This window comes from Ptychodera flava, chromosome 18, assembly GCF_041260155.1.
Source record: "Ptychodera flava strain L36383 chromosome 18, AS_Pfla_20210202, whole genome shotgun sequence".
Classification (NCBI taxonomy): Eukaryota; Metazoa; Hemichordata; class Enteropneusta; family Ptychoderidae; genus Ptychodera; species Ptychodera flava.
The window spans coordinates 29,492,383-29,514,685 of record NC_091945.1 but is presented as its reverse complement, the minus strand read 5'-3'; the positions used below and the strand labels follow the sequence as shown (position 1 = coordinate 29,514,685).

Sequence of the window (22,303 nt, the reverse complement as noted above, 5' to 3'; positions counted from 1 at the left end):
ACCCACCAAAAACTAATCAGTTCTTGTCATTTGCAAACTAAATCCATGTACAAGATTTGATTCTGATCTTATGAGCCGTTTTTGAGATATCGAGCACACAGCCAGACAGACAGACAGAAAGACAGACAGACACACACACAGAAAGACATCGCTGCGACATTAGCTCACGTGTGTGAACACATGAGTTAAAAACTACCGAGTGCTAAAAATAAAGGGTGAAATATGGCCTAAAAGTTCCAAACTCCTTGCAATCTATAAGCCCAGGTTTACACGTTTAATTATTCATGACTTGGGCGAGTGAGGTTCGCTGATTGGTCTTTCCAACTATCCTGTATATGGACATAACCCGGACTCGTATGACCATGGTATTCATATGCAAATCGTTACTGCATTGTATTCGGATCGGGGCTTATTGTGGCATTGTAGAGTACTTCATTAGATTCCACGTATAATTTTAGTTTCACTTAAACGTGGACGTAAAGCGTTCCCATCACAGAGCCATACATAAAGTGAACGGAGCAACTCAACTGTCACTGCTCAAGCAACGGCACAGAGAAACAAGAGATACCTATCCGAATCCGGTATGTAGCGAGTAAGGTCGAAATCTCAGGTTTGTTGTCAGTTTTAAAGCAGCAAGGCCATCAATGGACCTCACGAAGCATGAATATAGCACAGCTGTTAATTCATTTGTGGGTCTGTCTTAGCTGATCAATGCAAACTAAGTTACCGTAGATGTTCTGAACCTTAGTCCCAAACCGCCAAATGTCCTGCAAATGCGACGAGCGTCCACGAAAGGTCAAACGCGCATCTGCTGAGAAAAGCTGTAAAGCGTCAATAGCTCAAACTTTAATCGTCATTGTCCACATGCTGCCGTTTTTTTCGAATTTAGAAATTACAGCTCATCGATATCAGGAAATAAAAATAACGGATTGAATGGCTTTATTCGAAAAGCAGCGTTGCAATCCTCTAGAACTCCTTTAATGAAACCCTATCTCCACGTTGAAACCGAAGATACGACTGATAAGCGTCCTCTTTTCACCAGATTTTAAGTTGACTTGCGCACAGGATACATCAAAGTTGTTGGGTCAACAAACTCCTGACGGAAGACGAGATACAGCAGAGAAGTAAGTAATATACTTCATGCCTAGCGTGCCTAGGCATAATAACAAGTTGGCCACTACGATGTTTTTATTTCTATAACATTAATTACACAAACTGATCTCAACCTTTTGGCGCCTCTTGCTTGTCCTGCAAACAGAGTTTATACAAGCGTTTGATTGACAGTCGGTTCAAATCGCCAACGGTCATTGATTCCCCAACGCCAACGCTCGAATTTCCTTCGCGTTAGAATTTGAATATAACCACGGAGTTCGATCGGCAGCAGCTTCGCGCTGACCGCTAGGCAGTCTGCCTGCGTTTTTGCGGCCGGAAAAAAAGGTGGCATTTTCTGGAGCGTGTGCACTAGTGTTGCCTGTTTGGTGGCCACCTACACAATGAACGCCGCCATAGCTCCGCGCCCTTTAAAAGAGAGGCTCCGCCTTTCTGAAGGTTTAAAGAAATTCTGAGACACACTCTGGAAGATCCTTAGAACAGCTTGCACTCACACAAATTCCAGCCACATATCTCACAGCATTGAAACAAAACATAGGAAAAACCGATTTTTGAAAGGTTATGCAAATTACCTGCCACGTGATAGTTACGTAAATAATGCTGTAACTATGGTAATCGAAATGTTCCCCTATATCTAGGCTTCCCGACAATATATAATTTACGGGGGTTCTGAGCTCAGTCACCACTAGAGAAATTTTATTTTAAAAAGGTCAATTACTTGTCTCGGAACCTTAATAAATCCATGTTCACATATGACTGAGATCAGTGACAACCTTACTTATATTAGGCCTACAAGAATTAACCAAATTGATTCACATCAGTGAACAACAAGTCTGCCTGATTCTCACCAATGAATGGTGAGTCTGTTTGATTCTCACCGTAAAAATTACCATTCCCACAGTGCTTGGTGAGAATTTCCATTCTCGATACTTTCGTAAAAATATAGGTCGCAGTTGAAACGTCAAAGAGTAAAAATTAAAACCAGATATGAACTGAAAATGCTCACGTTTCATTATATATTGCATTATATGTAAATTTGAACCATTGCCACATGTTTGCAACTTCATTGAAAGTAATATAATCAGTATATTCACCGCCGATTAATTCTAAAAGTTCATGAAGTATACAAATATGTAATTAGCTGAAATAAAAATATTAAAGTTCTTTGACTTCTGTCATTGTATCACCACTTTATATAGCAAGTGTAATTACCTTTGGCCAAGTCCTTCAAGCCATATATGTCGAACTGTGAAAGCTCATTAGATATGCAAATTATAAATTAGCTGACATGAAAATGTGAAATGACTTTCGATATTGTTTTAACCTTGTATAATCTTCAATGTACGTAGCATTTTTTGCCAACTTTGATCAAGTAAATCCCATTATATATCCGTAATTAGAAAAGATAATTGAATATGCAAATTAGGAATTGGCTGAAGAAAAAAATGCTTAATGACTTTCAATAATTTTGTATCATAGTATCTTTAATGTATGTAGCAAGGTTCATCAACTTTGGTCTGAATTCAGATATTTATTTACTAATTAGCAAAGTTTATTAAATATGTAAATTAGTAAATGGTTGAAGTAAAAATGCTTAATGACTTTCAATAATGTTGTATCATAGTATCTTCAATATATGTAGCAAGTTTTGTCAACTTTGGTCAAGTCAATTCAGATATATATCCCTAATTAGGAAAGTTCATTGAATATGCAAATTAGGAATTGGCTGAAGAGAAAATGCTTAATGACTTTCAATAATATTGTATTATAGTGTCATTAATGTACATAGCAAGTTTCATCAATTTTGATCAAGTCAGTTCAGATATATATCCCTAATTAGGAAAGTTCATTAAATATGCAAATTCGGAATTGGCTGCAGTAAAAATGCTTAATGACTTTCAAGAATGTTGTATCATAGTAGCTTCAATACATGTAGCAAGTTTCATCAACTTTAGTCCAGTCAATTCAAATATATATCCCTTATTAGCAAAGTTGATTAAATATGTATATTAGGCATTGGGTGAAGTTAAAATGCTTGATGACTTTCAAGTATGTTAAATTATATATCTTCCATATACATCCATTTTGGGTCCACTTCTGTTTTTGATCTTCATTAATGATCTTCCCCTTTGCCTCAACATGGGAAGCTTAGATATGCTTGCCGATGACCAAACTTTGTGTGTTTCTGGTATTGACATTGAACAAGTCGAGGGGAGACTGAATGGAGATCTCGTGCCAATATCAAACTGGGTTCATAACAATAGCATGGCAATTAACATCACTAAAACAAAACATATGATTGTTGCTTCTCGCCCCAAAATTTATCATTTAGCCGACTCTGATATTTCATTTCACATTCAGATCAATGATACTCTCATTGACAGTGTTGCTGTTCACAAACTACTTGGTGTTCAATTAGACAACATTTTATGCTGGGATGACCACATAGATAATTTGTGCAAGACTTTGTCTGCCAGAATTGGTGTTATAAGACGACTACGCCCCTTTTCTCAAAGGAGTGTTCTTTTGCTAGTTTATAACGCTTTGTTCTTGTCTGTAACTGACTACTGTTGTATTGTTTGGGCTAGTACGTCTAAGACCAATCTCCAAAGATTGTACAAACTCCAGAAAAGGGCTGGTAAGGTAATTCGCGGAGTTGACACGACTTTTCCTTCTCGAACAGTTTTTGTTAGTTTGCACTGGTTGCCAATAGATTTACGTATAGAATACTTTACTGCTGTTATGACTTTCAAAGCTTTAAATGGTCTCGCGCCAAGCTATATTAGTGATCTATTCCAACCTCTCTCAGAAATGGATCGTTTAAATACTCGTAGTTCTAGTAATGGTAACCTTTACCCACCAATGTTTAGGACAGGCATGGGTCAAAGATCATTTGTATATCGAGCTACTAAAATCTGGAATTCCATTCCCCAACTATCCGTGACTGTGAAGCCTTGTCGACGTTTAAATCAAAACTGCATTGTTATCTTTTCATGAAATATTGTAATGAAGGCTCTGACTTAGACTAGCCTGTTTTTCCTTTGTCTTCGACATCTTCTGTTCGTCTATTCCATACGTTTTTGTTTATTCGATGATTTGTTTGTGTATTTTGCCTCTCTTTTCATGAGGGCTCTGATGGAAATTACAATTACTTTACTGTAATCAGATTACCCTCTTTAAATAAAGTTTAATTATAATTATACCAAGTTTGGTCAATTTTGATCAAGTTAAATCAGATATACATCCCTAATTAGGAAAGTTCATTAAATATGCAAACTAGCAACTATCTTTCATGTCACCCCTTAATGGTTCCCACTGTTGATATATTTTGGTGTGATCAACATTTGTAGCAAATCTCGTCAAATTGTGTGCAGTCGTTTTTAATGTATGTCTGTTTTTTCTGAAATCATTAATTATGCAAATGAGCAAAATGTATGCAAGCCACACCCACCAAGAACTAATCAGTTCTTGCCATTTGCTAACTGAATCTATTTACTAGATTTGATTCTGATCTGATCAGCTGTTTTTGAGATATCGGACCAAAAGACAGACAGACAGACAGACAGACAGACAGACAGACAGACAGACGGACACACAGACAGACAGACAGACAGACATCGCTGCGACATATGCTCAGGTGTGTGAACAGGTGAGCAAATGAAAAATATTATTCAACGCCATTTCCTAAATCCCAGGCGAATCCCAATTACGTGCGGTGACTGGGGAAAATTTCGATGTTGTGAAAGGCCGACTTAATATCGAATGTTATTAAATAATAAACCCTTTCAAATAACTGCTTAGCAAACTTTATCTCTTTGTACTTAAACTTGAGGAGGAACCAGTTGATAGTACGACAGTCAATCACCAACCTGCACTCACCGTGTCGGTTTACTGCTACCGACAGAAGGTTAACAATATGCGGTGTTGTCGGAGATTTTGAAATACAGCCTTTAGCAATCAGCTTACTTATTGCGACTGATACAAAATCTCTATATTTAATAGCTGATGCATTGTTTCTCAATTCAGTTAACAGTTTTACTTCCTTAAGCGGCAATTTATAGCCGAGATCGATTACCTCGAGAACAAAACTACTCGCACCTGCTGCGACCCACATATGCCGAGCTGCCTTTAGTCACCTTCTTTGACTAATTAGCTCTGCGCCGTTCCTTTCTGCCGGACTATCTGTCTGCATAACACATTTCCCGGTGTGTGGTCAACCGGAGAATCAGATCGTCAACAACATTCGATCTCTTCCCATCCTGGACATATCTCATCAAAACAAACATTGTCACATCGCATACTACTCACTGTCGATGGGTCATTCTTTTCAGACCCCGTGTCTGCTGTGTTAGCTGCATATGCATCCGGGCCTTCAATGTGGGTGCCCATAGACTTGCGTTCCAATGCTACACTGTCATCTTCCCAAATCCTCACTTCCCTGCATTCCATGCATACACTGCTTTCTCGCTCAATTATACCAGATAAAGTGATATTCCTAGTAATATCACCATTAGAGTTTTGACATACATTCTCATTAAAACTATAATAACCGGTACTTACAGGGATTTGCAGCCTTCCTTCCGATTTCAATGACTGGTATGCACACATTGTGTGCACAGAACGAATGGTGTTTTAATCTCACAGCTTCGGTGGCTGACCATTTGCCCGTACTTACTGTATCCTACAACTCACGGAGAAACTGCAATAGCCCAATTCTGAAGCATCGGAATATGCGATCCTTGTACATGCCGTGGATCTATGCCACTCGAGGCCATTAAAACGCTTTAGGTTTTAATGACCAGAAACATAACTAATCCATTGTGCCCGAATTTAGCGGCACACTTGTCCACCAACTTGATCGAGTATTGATACACGTCAATAAATTACTTGTTCGTAGCCGCACGATCAGCCCCACTGCTTCATACAGTGATATCAACTGTCCCGTGAAGGACGCCAACACTTTAACTTTCACATAGTTACCTGTGTTTGCAACGTCATGTATAACCTCGGGTATCGCTGACAATACTCGATGGATTCGTTCCCCTTGGTCATATAAGTAGCCAACAAGTAGATCGATAACGTAGCCTAACCACGGTACTATCTACCTTGGTATCCAAATACATTTATCCTGAGCGATAAGAAAGCCAAAGCGTGATAAATCTCCTTCGATTTGTACTGCCAAACATATAACTTTGTTCTGTATCGGAGTACACCTGCGATACCATTGTCATAAAACAAAACAATGCGCCTACCTTGTCCGCGAGAGGTACCCAACCATAGTTCTCGATACTTTCGTCAAAATATAGGTCGCCGTTGAAACGTCAAAGGGTAAAACATTGAAATGAAAAATATTCAACGCCATTTCCTTAATCCCAGGCGAATCCCAATTACATGCGGTGACTGGGGAAAATTTTCTATGTGGCGAAAGGCCGACTTAATATCGAATGTTATTAAATAATAAACCCTTTCAAATAACTGCTTAGCAACCTTTATCTCTTTGCATTTAAACTTAAACTTGTGGAGGAACTAGTTGATAGCACGACAGTCAAGCACCAACCTGCACTTACTGTGTCGGTTCACTGCTACCGACAGAAGGTTAACAATATACGGTGTTGTCGGAAATTTTGAAATACAGCCTTTAAGTCATCAACTTACTTAACTGAAGGTCGTCCGTGTACGTCCGAAACGTATGGAAGAATAAACATCCATTGTATAGTAGCAGATGGGTCTTGTCAACTATTTTTCACACCTCATGTATTCATTATCTACAAGTACCCGCTGCAAACTTCATATATGGACTGTGGTTGGACTGACCCACTTGATTTTCACCACTATACTTTATTCGGCTGATACAAAATCTTTATGTTTAATAGCTGATGCATTGTTTCTCAATTCAGGTAATGGTTGTACTTCCTTAAGCGGCAATTTATAGCCGAGATCGATTATCTCAACAACAAAACTACTCTCACCTGCTGCAACCAACATATGCCGAGCTGCCCTAGTCACCTTCTTTGACTAATTAGCTCTGTGCCGTTCCTTTCTGCCGGACTATCTGTGTGCAAAACACATTTCCCGGTGTGTGGTCACCCGGAGAATCAGATCGTCAACAACATTCGATCTCTTCCCATCCTGAACATATCTCATCAAAACAAACATTGTCACATCGCATACTACTCACTGTCAATGGGTCATTCTTTTCATACCCCGTGTCTGCTGTGTTAGCTGCATATGCATCCGGGCCTTCAATGTTGGTGCCCATAGACTTGCCTTCTTATGCTACACCGTCATCTTCCCAAATCCTCACTTCCCTGCATTCCATGCATAGACTGCTTTCCCGCTCAATTATACCAGATAAAGTGATATTCCTAGTAATATCACCATTCGAGTTTTGACATACATTCTCATTAAAACTATAATAACCGGTACTTACAGGGATTTGCAGCCTTCCTTCCAATTTTGATGTCTGGTATGCACACAGTGTGTGCACAGAACGCATGGTGTTTTTATCTTATATAAACAACAAGGTCTCTTAAAAGTGATGATATCTCTCCTCAAATTACACTAGACTAATTACTGTCAGAGGATGTGTTCGTTTCCATTGATGCTATTGGTAGTGACTTTTAAAGACTAGTGAATACACCAAACAAGAAATATATTGACTTAATGATCCTTGTTTATTGATCACATAACATAACAAAATGAAGATTTATCTAAATAACAAACAAATATTTAAAAAGCACAAAGTTATCAGCTAGATCGCTCGAGTAAAAAAAACAAACATTGTAATGAATCAGTGGTTTCAGTGTTCGACTGTGGTAAAATGTCAACCCTTGAAGCTAAGTTGAAAAAATATTATTCGAAGAATTTGTTTGGAGAAAGACAGTCCATGAATTTACATGGACCTGCAAACTCATGGCGAGTGTGGTGGTGGTGGTAGAGATCGGGAGTCAGAAGGCAAAGGCGGAGAAGTATTAGTGGCGACAGTAGGCAGGGCAGACGATATGAAAGTCTGACCAATATTTGTATGCGAAAGATAGAAGGGAAGGGAATGGATACATCTGAGAATTGATTGCGGAATGATGTTCATATGGTCGTTGTTCGTAATAGTATGATTGTGGCGAAAAATTATACGGCGATATTTGCATTGCGTAATGTGCTGGGTATCTGTCCAAGCGTTCGGTGTTGCTCACAGGTATACAGGGTGCACTGAATGTTGAGGCAGATCTGGCAATAATTTTTGCAATAGAGACACAAGTGGCGACAGCTTGTTTCTTTGCCGGTCTGCTCGAAAATGAAATTCCCCGAGTTCCCAACATTTTTTGTACTCGGTTCGGCGTAAGAGATGATCGTTTTCCTTCCCTTCTGCGCGTGAGTGACTCAATGATCCCAGGTCATACCCGACTAACTTCTTCAACGTCATCAGGAACGCGACCGCCATAATAACCACGCAAGAGAGCGATGTCGCAGTTTGCTTGGACTTGTCTCACACGACTGTTGATGAAATATTTGTCAGGATTACTAATAACGAGAAAAGAGTAGATACGGCTTTCAAAGGTGTTGCATATCGAATCTGCTGCATTACCCTTTACTTCGAATTCTGTCTTGGCAATTTTCAATGCATTCTCAGCTTTCAGTTTTAATTGCGCTAATTGCCCAGGTGACGTACCTGTAGTTGAGAATTGCCCCAAACACCATAACAGAGGAGGAGCAGTTTTGTCGGAGTTTCTGGATATCTTAGGGATTTTAATACCGATGAATTGCGTTTAGACGTTTAAAGACTGTGTTTACACAGCCATTCTATCGACAACTTGCAAGCGAAAACTTGGAATATGCCATACTACGAGCAGTCATTAAAATTACACCGAAACAGTGTTTAGCTTTCTTTCAATCAGTGGGATATCTCTCACCATATGAAAATTCATTTGTTACAGTAGTCTTTCTCTAAGCTGTGGCAAAATCTATTATAAGTTTTATTCACATTTGTACTTATTGAATTTCTCGTTCAGTGTTCTGTTAGTAAAAATAGATAGCTGCAATATGTACTGGTGGTCACTTGTTTTTTTATTCTCTTGCCATGCCAGCTGTAATATGAATGTGTCTGCTGCTAAAAGCCTAATTTCTTAATTACAGCGGCATCTCTTGTACGGCATCCTGTTGTTTATGTAAGAGAAACACCCCTTGCGTTCTGTGCACACAGTGTGTGCATACCAGACATCGAAATTGGAAGGAAGACAACCAAGCCCTGTATCTTTTGCATCGATCCTGCTCCAGCAGCAAGTTTGCTTCGACATTCTTATCTCCAATGACCGACTTCTCCGCATCCATAGCAAACACCAGATTTCGTAGAAATGTGTCGTCCTTTATCGCCCGCGCGCCTCAGCAGACGAGACGATGATCCTTACACTAGGCCTTCGCTTTGACACGTCGCTGTTCCTTCAGCTATTGTCCAGCCTTGTATTCTGCCTTTTTATATTTTCTTGTCGTCTTCTTCATCTAAAGCTAACTCGTGGGTGACGTATTCCTCTACAGTTTTCCACCCGTTCTTGGACATATCCGCTCGCTTGATCAGCTTTTGTCTACGTTTGATCATCGAAATAGCTTCCACAATTTTATCTTTGGCCTGTATGTATTTCGAGTCGTCTATAACTTTAGCTGCGTTTTTCATGTGGTGCATTACTTGCTCGTTATGTTTGTACTGCAGTTCATTGCCTTTCTTGTTAAATGACAGCTTTTCAACCCACTTCATAGCCCTCATTGCTTCTATCTGATTTGAAGAGTTGGCAGCTTGTGCTTCCTGGAGTTGATTTGCCATCACGGAAACCCTCGATGTTACCAGCTTGTCCAAATCTTGCAGCAGTCGGCTCGACACTCTTTCCGTCGAGTCGGCAATTCTTTTGTGTACTTCTTCTTCGGGAAGAGCTAGCTGTGATTGTTCTTTTCGCCATGCTTGATTAGCGATCTTTCACTAAACGAACGTGGAAAACGGACGAGAACGTCGTGTTTCCAAGCATGCCATTGGTCCGCTTTCGTCACATTTGCATGTCTCGTCGCAAATTCTGCAACCCGGTTGGACAGTAGCCTAATTAATTAGTAGCCGACGAGGACTCGTCCGTTTCTTTCATCGTCTCTCGTCTCATTATAATATTCGGGCACTGCTTTGTGTCACGGACAAGACAATTGACAGAAATAGTTGCAAAAAGGATCCGTTCATTGATGCGGTCGACAGGAGGGGATAAATTGTCATGTTAGGGTTATATATTTGGAACCTTGGATTGACGGTGAGAATTTTAGATGATAGGGTTCACATCGTGAGTAGCACGACGTCCACAGGCCAGGAGGTAAACAATTCATTTTCACTAAAAATACCTATTACACGCACAATATACGGTGATAGTAGCGATGGTTTTAATTCACTTATATATTAGTAATCACGCAAAAGGAACCAAATAGACAATTGACAATGTTGCGGGATTTTCCCTAGCGAAGTCTTCGCACTAAGTTAGTGTAGCGTTTGGGGAGAAAGGCATACACATCGGCAACTACAGGCATGAACCAACAAGGTTGGCGGTACAGATATTTTGTTGCCTTTATAGGTCTTGAAATATGCAATCACGTGCTCCACGTTAATGCGACACCGATAAATTCAATATTGAATATTATGCGATCCATTCGATTCTCGCCAACAAGCTGACTCGCTGGAAACTGTCAGAAGAGGATACTTGTTCATGTATCCATAGGTATCATTCGGAATATCCAATTCCAATTCAGAGCCGATGCCAGGCAGCAACTGAAATTGTCCGTTGTCATTTAAATGGACCCAAAATCCAGACTGTACATATATTATTATCCCCCTGTTGTCACAAATTAATTGGGTGCTCATCGCATGACACGAGAATGTCCGCAATTGGTTCCGTTGTTGGACGATATATTACGTGCAACGTACCCTCAATGGTGCATATTGCGTTTGGAAAAAATTCCCAGTGTGCTCGGAGAGTTTCAATATCCTCCCTTGAAGGCCATCTCACCATTCCTCTGAAATAGTGCCACAACAAGGGTACCACATGGGTAATTTCTCTGGAAACGGTTGATATGCTAACTTGAAACCATGATGCCAGTGTATCTTCATTTAGGTACTCTCTTAACCAGATCAGTACCAGGAAGATTCGATTTCTTGGTGTCATCGCTCGACGCTCAGAACAGTTTAACCTTGGATACAGATCGGTGACGATCTGATTCAAAGACTCCTCAGTGTAACGTTATGGACAAAAACTGAACTTCATCAGATAGACCTGTTCACCCCTGCAGATAAATAGTATCAGCTTGCGCATGCGTTTTCGTTGTTGTTGGGGCACATGTTTTTGAGCCTGGAATAAATCCACACCCTCTCGGAAAAGTTGTTGTTATAAATAACTTGTGTTCTGTTATTTCTTGGACGTCATTTGAGGCATGACGTTACATGGTGTCAGGAGTGGCGACCGATGCTAAAATGGAAGCACTTTGAGTGGTCCTGCACATGGCAATCGAGCTCAATGACAGCTGTCCAGGCGACGTAAGTACAGTCTACAGAGAACGGTAAAGAAACTTTCTCATTTGCTTATAGTTCAGACCGTGCAGTTCTCCCGCCGTAGACAATGTCACAAGAACAAGCAACAGTTTCTGTCCAATCGTCCACTTTTGTGTCCCATGTTCCATTACCGCCAAAACTAGAGTTAAAGGGCGATATATCGAAAAGCTGGAAGAAATGGAAACAGATTTGGGACGCGTATGAGACTGTGACGAAACTGGATGAGAAAGACCACAAGAGTAGAGTAGCTGCCTTCATCACGTGTATTGGAGTCGATGCCCTTGACACACATAACAGCCTACCTTATCAAAATGAAGGTGAGAAGGGAAATATCGACAAAATTCTGGAACTTTGGACGAACTACTGTGCTGGGACAACCAACGTTATCTATGAGAGATATGTGTTCAATAATCGAGCACAAGAGCAAGAGGAATCCATAGAGGCGTATGCGTCAGTTTTGCGTGGCCTGGCGACAACGTGTAACTATGGCACACTAAACGATGAATTGATACGCGATAGGATTGTCTGTGGTCTACGAGAAAATAGCGTAAGAAGAAAATTGCTCCAGGAAGCAGATCTAACACTCACTAAATGCTTAGATATATGCAAAGCTGCTGAAAGCACAACCGTACAAATAAAGGCCATTGCTGGTGAACCTACTGAACAAGCACAAGTAAATGCAGTAACCAGAAAGACGAGCAGAGAAAGTCAGCCCAGTAATGAGCAAAATATGGTTATGGAGTGTAAATTCTGTGGCCGTCGCCATGAGAGAAAGAAAGAAAAGTGTCCAGCATATGGTAAAACTTGTGCAGCATGTGGAAGACGAAATCATTTTGCCAGGAAATGTGATAGAAAGGGCAAAGAAGATGGAAAGAAAAAGAAGAAAGTATATGTCTTGGATCAAACATATGACACTGAAGGATCCGCGGATGATGATGGAGTCTTGTCAGTTTCGTTTGATGACAAAAACAAGAGCTTTCAAGTGAACGCTATAAATAAGTCAGGATACTCAAATAGGATAATTGCAACAATGGAAATAGCAAACAAACCAGTCCGGATGCAGATAGACTGTGGTGCTACGTGTAATGTGCTGCCCATACAACATGTACCAAAGGGGACGGTTATCAAGAAGTCCAGTGGTAACCTTAAGATGTATAGCAAGTCAAGAATGCCGATACTTGGAATTACGAATCTGTCAGTGTGTAACCCCAAGACCAGTAAGAGATACAAAGTGGATTTTGTTGTGGTTAGGGGCAAGTACACACCACTGTTGTTCCTGGGGGGGGGGGGGGGGCGGTGGATTATTTTTTGCTGACGTCAAAAAGTGGCTGACCCCCCTATTCCAAATTTTGAAAACAGGGTGACCCCCCCTATTCCAAATTTTGAAAACAGGGTGACCCCCCCCAGCGCGCGACATAGGTAAAACAAAAGGTGGACATATATATATATATATATATATATATATATTATATATATATATATATTATATATATATATATATATATATATATATATATATATATATATTATATATATATACATATATATATACGAGCAGGACGTAGATTGATGTCTTCATCGGACTGGCAGAGTGCTCAATAGTTGAACTAGAGCTATAGGTCCAGCTTCGGACTTTCATCTACATATATATATATATATATATATATATATATATATATATATATATATATATATATATATATATATATATTATATTTTACATTTTACATATATTTATATTTTATATAGTCATTCTATGTTTTAATGACATTGTTGACATGTCAGTTGTAAGATAGGAATTTCAAAGTGTCAATCTTAAAGTCTGAATACAGTACATTTTGAATGAGCTGTATTTTGAATGAGCTGTGAATATATCACACTTTCTATGCTTAACCAGATGTCCTGAACTGTTGTACAGAAATGGATGTCAATCATTAATATCAAAGAGGAAAAAGCAGTGAATCAAAAACTTTGATGGGTGTTAAACTTGCCAACCATGCAATTAAATCTCCTGAGGAGCCATAGAGAGCTTTTTTAGCCAAATTTGATGTGTACAGTGTCTGAGAGGACCTTTTCTTGTAACATTGAAACCATAAAAGCACAGCTAATAATGACAAAAACTGCTTTTTTTGACTGTTATTTTGTTCATAAAAGCATCTTTCTACAGAAAACCTGTGAAACAAAGGAAAATAATTGCATCAATGAGAAGGAAAGATATCTTGTCATTTTTCCATCTCTAAAATAAGTCACTGTATCAAATATATATTATGAAATATTTGTGCATGTTGCTTTCTCATACTGAATTCTCATAGAGAGAACAGAAAAGTATCAGGAATTTGTTATCCTTTTCATATGAAATGCAGATTTCATAATGGTACACTTTCACTTAGCAAACATAAAGATATCTCTGATTTTTTAAAGTATGGCGCCCGAAGGGCGCGCCGAAAATATGAAACATCCTGATATCTCTGATATATATGCCTTGTATATTAAAGTCATGCACCTGAAGGGCATGCTGAAAAATGTCTGATATATTAAAGTATTGAGCTTGAAGAGCACGCTGAAAAATATTGAACATACAGATATCTCTGATGTTTGTATGCTTGATATGTTAAAGTTAGGCGTGCTGAAAAATATGACTGATTAATAAAGTTACGCGCCCGAAGGGCGCGACGAAAAATACAACTGAATGATGAAATTTGTGGCTGACACTAGCATTTTAGGCAATGATGAGCCGGTGTCAAAATTCAAAAACACACTGACCCCCCTATTGGGCATTTCATAAACATGGTGACCCCCCCTATCACCAAAGTCAAAAACAGGGTGACCCCCCAATGAATCCACCGGCCCCCGCAGGCTGAAGAAACTGACCAGTCCCTTAGGTTGCATGGAAGGCAAGCTGCACTTGGAGGTAGATGAGTCAGTTGTTCCAGCCATAATGCCGCCGCGTCGAGTACCAGTTGCATTGAAACAAAAACTCAGAGATGAGTTGGATCGACTATAGAAACGTGGCACTATAACAAAGGTGGATGAGCCTACCAAATGGATATCAAGCCTTGTGATTGTGAAGACATCTACGGGAGCCATTCGTGTATGTATTGACCCAGAACATTTGAATCGAGCATTGAAGAGAAGTCATTATCCCCTTCCAGTCATTGAAGATGTTTTACCAGAACTCACTAAAGCTAAGGTCTTCAGTAAAGCAGACCTAAAAGAGGGTTTCCTGCAGATAGAGCTAGATGAAGAGTCAAGCTTACTGACTACATTTCAGACCCCATGGCGTCGATATCGATGGTTGAGAATGCCATTCGGTATCTCACCTGCACCTGAGTATTTCCAGCAAAAATTTGACCAGAACTTAGAAGGCCTGCCAGGTGTATATAAGATTGCAGATGATATACTGATACTAGGTCAGGGTGATACCATAGAGGAAGCCAACAGAGATCAGGACAGAAACATGATAGGCCTGTTAGAACGATGCAGACAGAAAAATATCAGACTAAACAAAGACAAGCTAGAGTTGAGACTCACTGAGATGCCATTCTATGGACATCTGTTAACTGATGAAGGCCTGAAGCCAGATCCGAAGAAAGTGGAAGCAGTACAAAAAATGGAGAAGCCAACGGATACAGCTGGAGTGCAGCGAGTGGTTGGAATGGTGAAATACCTATCGAAGTTCCTGTGTGGTTTGTCAGATATGTGTGAGCCGCTGCGAAGACTCACTCACAAAGGTGTTGAATGGAAATGGTCTTGGGAACAAGATGAAGCGTTTGAGAGAATCAAACGAGCAGTGACTGCTGCCCCAGTATTGAGATACTTTGACCCTGGACTACCGACAGAAGGGCAGGGTGATGCATCTTCCAAAGGCCTTGGATTTGTACTCATGCAGCAAGGTCAGCCAGTCACCTATGCCAGTAGAGCACTTACAGCTGCTGAGCAGAAATACTCACAGATAGAGAAGGAGCTTCTTGCTCAAGTTTTCGGTATGGAACGCAACCATCAGTATGTTTATGGCCGCTGAGTAACATTATGGACAGACCATAAACCATTAGTCTCCGTACATGGGAAACCGTTAGCCTCAGCACCACGCCGTTTACAGAGACTTCTAATGAGATTGAACAACTACAATGTGGAAATCTGCTATAAATGTGGGAAGGAAATGTACCTTGCAGACACTCTATCAAGAGCTTCACTAGATATTGGCGACAGATCTGAAGTAGAGAAAGAAGTAGAGAGTATTCACATGGTTGACTACCTGCCTATCTCGGAACCACAACTTTGTGAAATACAGGTGGAAACAGCTAACGACCCAACACTGCAGTCTCTGAAACAAACTATATTGAAAGGATGGCCAGATCAGAAGACTGACCTACCACCAGAAGTACAAGTATACTTCAACAGCAGAGATGAGCTTGCAGTGCAAGATGGGGTCATTTTCAAGGGCCTGAGATGTGTTGTACCCGTAAAGTTGAGGCCAAAAATACGAGAAAAGCTACATAGTGCACACCTTGGTATACAAAGTTGTTTGAGGAGAGCCAGAGAAGTCGTTTATTGGCCGGGAATGAATGCAGAGCTGACAGACTGCATCTCCAAATGCGATGTCTGTAATACATACCAAAGAAATCAGCAGAAAGAGCCACTGATATGCCATGATATTCCAGAGAGACCCTGGGAGAAGATTGGTTCGGACATATTTACATTTAACGGTAGAGACTACCTTTGTACAGTGGATTACTACTCAAACTACTTCGAAGTTGACCGATTGTATGAGAAAACTGCAACAGAAATTATCAAGAAGACCAAGAGACACTTTTCAGTCCATGGTATTCCTGATCAGTTACACAGTGACAACAATCCCTATAGCTCAAGGGAGTTCCAGGATTTTGCCAAAGCCTACGAGTTTGAACATATCACAAGCTCACCAGAGTACCCCCAGAGTAATGGTAAGGTGGAGAATGCTGTGAAAATGGCAAAGACGTTGATGAAGAAAGCTAAAGAGGCCGGAACAGACTTTTACCTTGCATTGCTTGACTGGAGAAATACTCCTAGCGAGGGTATCACAGCCTCTCCAGCACAACGATTGTTTGGTAGACGCACCAAGACCCTACTACCTACGGCCAGGAAGTTACTCAAACCAAAAGTAGTGGATGGTATAAAAGACCAACTGTACAAAAGGAAACTTGTGCAAACCCAACACTACAACAGTCAGGGTGCAAAGGAAATGTCAAGTTTGATGAAAGGTGACATAGTACGCATCAAGCCACTTACCCATGAAAAGTCCGGAAAATGGATTAAAGCACAAGTACTAGGACAGGTTGATGTAAGGTCATACAGTGTGAGAATCAAAGACGGACGAGTGTTCAGGAGAAATCGTAAATTCCTCAGGAAGTCCGCTGAGCCATTCATACCAGACTCTCCTCAATTACTGCCATGTCCACGAGTACAACCACAGAAAGCAAGTACTTCAGAGAGTACTACCCCTGAGCAGCTACAAGTACCTTCATCTCCATGGAAACAACCAGTTCGAAGCCAGATGAAATGTGAATCCAGAGATGTACCAGTGTCTAGTTCGCCCGTAAAACCAAAGTCACCACCAAGAGTTGAGAGCAGAGTGACTAGAACACGCAGTGGTCGTGTGTCAACACCACCAACATATCTCAGAGAATATGTTGCTTAAAGAACTGACTCATCTTTTAAATATTTGCATATAATCATTTGGAACAATTTTTGATTTGAGAAATTCCATGGTTTCATTATTCTGTATTCATTGTGTTCTGAGATGCGCACATGCTTTGCAAAGAAGGAAAGGTGTAACGTTATGGACAAAAACTGAACTTCATCAGATAGACCTGTTCACCCCTGCAGATAAATAGTATCAGCTTGCGCATGCGTTTTCGTTGTTGTTGGGGCACATGTTTTTGAGCCTGGAATAAATCCACGTCCTCTCGGAAAAGTTGTTGTTATAAATAACTTGTGTTCTGTTATTTCTTGGACGTCATTTGAGGCATGACGTTACACTCAGTTTCGCCAGTTTGCATCCAGAACAATGAAATGAAGAAATACATCTTATTTCTCTTTTAAATTTGATTTAAAACAAGTGATAGATATGCAACGTAATTTTCAAAGACTAAAGGCGCCGTGAATGTATCAAGGGACAACTCGAGTTAAACTGGTTGCGCAGCCTACAATACTTGTAACACCCACATGCTTTCATAGTGACAAATCCCTAGAATTGCAGGAACACGATGGACAGGTGTGCATTTATATTGACACTCACTCACAGTCCTGCCATCCATCTGTCAAAGGGGAAGCTACTCTCTGATTGTAAGGCAGAAATCAAGCGCTACCGTGGCGGTAACACACAGCAGAGTCTGAATATTATAATGAGACGACAGACGACGAAAGGAACGGACAAGTTCTCGTCGGCTACTAATTAATTAGGCTACTGTCCAACCGGGTTGCAGAATTTGCGACGAGACATGCAAATGTGACGAAAGCGGACCAATTGCATGCGTGGAAACACGACGTTCTCGTCCGTCTTCCACGTTCGTTTAGTGAAAGATCGCTATTGCGACGTCGGTGGCGTCGATGTATTGCCACCTGTTGTATTAGTATTCTGGGTATTGCGAGTTGTCACCTCGGAGGATAATTCCTAACTTTCCATTCATAGCTCCCTAGCCCCGCCCACACATTATTTATCAATGCCACATGTCAAATTCACGTAACACGAAGACATCAATTTCTCTCTATACTATCGAACCGCGCGAAATTATATTTTTCATTGGCCATCATTTACAGAGCCTGTCAATCAAGTACATCAGTTCAGATATTGAAACTTTGTTTGCAAAATCCCTCTCTTTGGATCTGTCGTCTTTGCAATTTGCATAACAAAGTCATAGTCTGGCCTTTCTGTGTCCAGCTAGCTAGCTGGGTTGACTTTGACTGCATTCAGCTCATCCCAAAGTGACTGACATCGCATGCCAAGTTTCAGTTCTGACTGAATTTCATGTTCAAGGCTTTGGTAGTCCGTGTGGGCTACCATTTCATGGATTTTGGTAGCCCCAGGGATAAGTTGGTAGTCTGTGGATGCGAGACTACCGCTAATTTCGAGCCCTGACAGTTAAATAAAAGTTGGACAACTATAAATATTGACTAAGGACAGACGAATCAAGTTTAAAGATCATAGTGATAACACAATACTGTTAACTGTGCTTCGGATTGCTACTGTTTTTTGTAATTATTTTATTGCAAATATGAGACACACAAAAGGCAAAGGATATTCTGCACTGCTATGAGTACTTGATGAGTGATAATTAGAGTTTACTTTTATTTGTGTTTGTGAATGTGTTTTATGATTTCAATTTATCTTCACGTAATGGTTATCCTCCCCGTAGAAATCTGTGAAGAGAAGAAACAAGGCAAAATGATATAATAGTACAGTGCATTCTGAGTGTTAATCAAAGTAAGAAAAATGTGCATGCATATGCCGATAAAAAGACAAATGGTATTGAAGCAAAAGTAGTAAATATAAAAAAGCTGTTCATCAAAGTTTCCCTGTGTTATGCAATGCAAATGCTTAAAATTATGCTCATAATGTTTTAGGTATTTCAGTGTTCCAGCTTTGATACATGACCTACTTATACAGAATCAATAAATATAGAAGTGAGATAATTAATAAGATGCCACAATCAAATCACGACAGCGATTTCCTGGTGAGCGAACATGGAATTAAACAACAACAAATAATAATCATATTATGTCATTGTAAACATTTGCATAAGATTTTTCATAAAATTGCATGAAGAGTTGATGAAAAGAATCATATGATTGCTTTCGACAAAAAGCAGTGTAAACAATACAAATGGTCAATTAGCGTACGCTGATTTTGCACATGAAAAGCTGCTTAGCTGTTGGAGCGTTCGCTCACCAAAGTTCATTGCCCTAACTGTTAGGCTACGATGTCACACAATATGTTGATCTGTGCGGTCAAAAAAGGAGACACACTGAGGGCAAGTTGATAAAAAATGAGTGTCTTGCCCTGTTGAAGTATGACTTAATCTACTGTACATATAAACATTGCGCAGTGCAAACAGATCACATTCACCTTATTCATACTATATCTGTAAAAAATTACACAATGGCATTAAATATGGTACTTAGGTATTGATTAGAATATCACACACTCTCATCAAACTTTCAAATGTAGTAGATCTAAATATGTGTACTTATTTATAGGTCTGGTAAAATCTGTGCATTCACATAGATATACAGCCTTACTACATAATTTTTTTAAGTATGCAAATGTACTAATAATTAGAATTTCAATGTACTGGTATGACACTTTCAGAGTAACTAAACCTGTATATAATCAATGTATCTGAAAAGTCTGGTTCAATTTTGCATATTGACTATTGATGTGTGGCCTAATTACAAACGTTCATGCCATGCGAATGAGCAAATTTTCAGCACATCTTCAGCAATGTATGAGCAGCATAAATTGGAACACTGATGAAATTTAGTAGCTTGAATTTTGATGAATGGCCTTGTATATAAGTCATTGAATCTGTAAATTTATGATCTGTAACTCACGGTCACCAGTTTTTTTTCAATATAAATACACATAAGAGAAGTGCCTGTATATTTATATCAAATTTGGTATCACAATCACGAGGAACAAAGTCGGCCTTTTTGTTTGAGACAGGACACTATTTATATTGTTTGCACTGTTAAGGTTCTCCGCAGCCCAAAACAGTGTAGCGGCCCGCGACTCTATCGTTCAAATCTTTCCACCTTACCATGGTTTTTAACTCCACCGAACTATCCAAATACATATTTGTAAAGGTCAGAAAAATTGACATAGAACCATAGCCAAAAGACAGCAAAAGTATGCGACGATTTTCGCACTTAATTGACGAAATATTTTTTATATCAATGTTTAAGATCAAACTGATTACACAGTCCCTAGATACAGAAGTGAAAATTGGTGGAATTTCCACTTGACTCACATCTTGAAATAAACTGTAAACTTGGAATGAAGACGTCATCGTGTATGCTGCTGATCAACAGCGTGGCATAGTGTGAACTCTCTGTCAACGCCCCAGCATGGCAGCATGTAAAAGCAACTCACCTTTACAAGATCAAACGGTCAGTATCTTGTGAGAACAGCAACATAGCAATTGTAATTGTTATTTTCAAGATCACAAAGTACGTGAATCAATATACCCGAGTATACAATAGTTTCAGCATCATTTTAATTTATGCTGTGCACGCTTACATTACTCCATCATACAGTGTCCTAGATCTTTTGAGCAACTGGGAAACATGTAAATTCCTCTCATACCACACTCACTCTACGTGCGTCAATTGAATGGAATGGATTACATCATGCCATCTCATGTCCTGAATCTTCAACGCTTACTGTAAACAATATGGCTGCGCCTTTGACCGACAACATCTTTGTTTGACGTCGACGGTGGTAACGGTGAGTAAACTCATGACACATCCAATGGTTATGTACTAGTAATCACAATCCTGCAGTAATTCGAGTCAATGTAACCAATTAAGCTCGTTCTATCAAAACTTCAATTCTTTTAACGATGTATGCATGGATAAAGCATAAAAAGAGTTGTCTAAGCGGTCTAAGCTTATCGTCTTTGCGTCCATGATCGACCTAATTATGAATAATAGAACCAACTTCTTCACCCGTTCATGATTACCGTCAGTTATACGAACAGATCGGAAGTTAAGGAATTTCATGATCAACGTTCTGACCAACGGATTTTACTCCGAGGTGTTGCTTTTTCAGTCGTGGCCCTCAACAGCTATCTCTTCACTAATGAAAAGAAAACACTTCAACACAGTGAGGCTACTCGTTTTAGGCTGACTTGCAGCGTTTGTGTTCAATGACGTTTTATGCGTATGGGGACTTTGAAACCATCTCACTTGATCTTGACAGTGATACTTTCATTTATGTGAGTTGATCGGCTCTTGCTGAAAATTACATAAAAACAAAGAGGCATAAGCATTTTGGTTGCCTGGTTAATGAAACGAACCTAGAATAGGGAAATTCGATTCACATCGCCCAGAATGGCAGTCACCGAGGAGATCAAATAACATAGTCAATCACTCGGATATGACAGCTTGCAAACCATAAGGGAGCGTTCATTATTACGGCCGGGGTGGCCGCAAAATCCAGGGGGTCACCTTAAATTTGAAAAATGCAAAAGGGGGGGGGGGTCATGTATTTTTCAAACAGCTCAGAGGAGTGGGTAACTTAATTTTCATAAGTATCTGTCCCGTCAAAAGGCAGTTTCAGTGTTCAAAAATATTCTAGGAGATAAAAATGATTCGCTGCATGATTTCAAACTCTGAAGTCACTTAACTGTAAATATGAGCAAAAGTATGATTATCTGTCACATAAACATTTTGACTTGACAAATCTGAGGCTTGTCTTATTGTAAATCGAGCTCACTGAGGGCAATGAACAATTCCTATTACTAACATATTAGAGATATAGCAAGTTTTGTCAGAAAAAAATATTTAACAATTACCTATAGATTACTATACTAGTACAATGAAAAGTGAAATTATACTTTTAGGTGAAATTCCAATATCATAATTGTTGTCAGC

At 39.7% G+C, this 22,303-nt stretch overlaps 2 protein-coding genes across 4 annotated transcripts in view; both read left to right on the top strand.

The window, feature by feature from the left end:
* The first annotated feature begins 412 nt into the window (after positions 1-412).
* LOC139117328 (transient-receptor-potential-like protein) overlaps positions 413-22,303 on the top strand; it is an 86,544-nt gene continuing 64,653 nt past the window's right edge. The window contains exons 1-2 of one of the 3 annotated variants that reach the window (XM_070680343.1): positions 413-581; positions 1,043-1,124. The gene's annotated coding sequence lies outside the window, so the exon portion shown is untranslated. Of the gene's footprint in view, positions 582-1,042; positions 1,125-21,074; positions 21,156-22,303 lie in introns of those variants that run through there. The other 2 variants (XM_070680344.1, XM_070680345.1) reach the window with 2 other exon arrangements.
* LOC139117703 (uncharacterized) lies at positions 11,742-15,695 on the top strand. Its single transcript, XM_070680947.1, has 2 exons — positions 11,742-12,891; positions 14,827-15,695. Exons 1-2 carry the CDS (start codon positions 11,742-11,744, stop codon positions 15,693-15,695), a joined length of 2,019 nt encoding a protein of 672 aa, XP_070537048.1.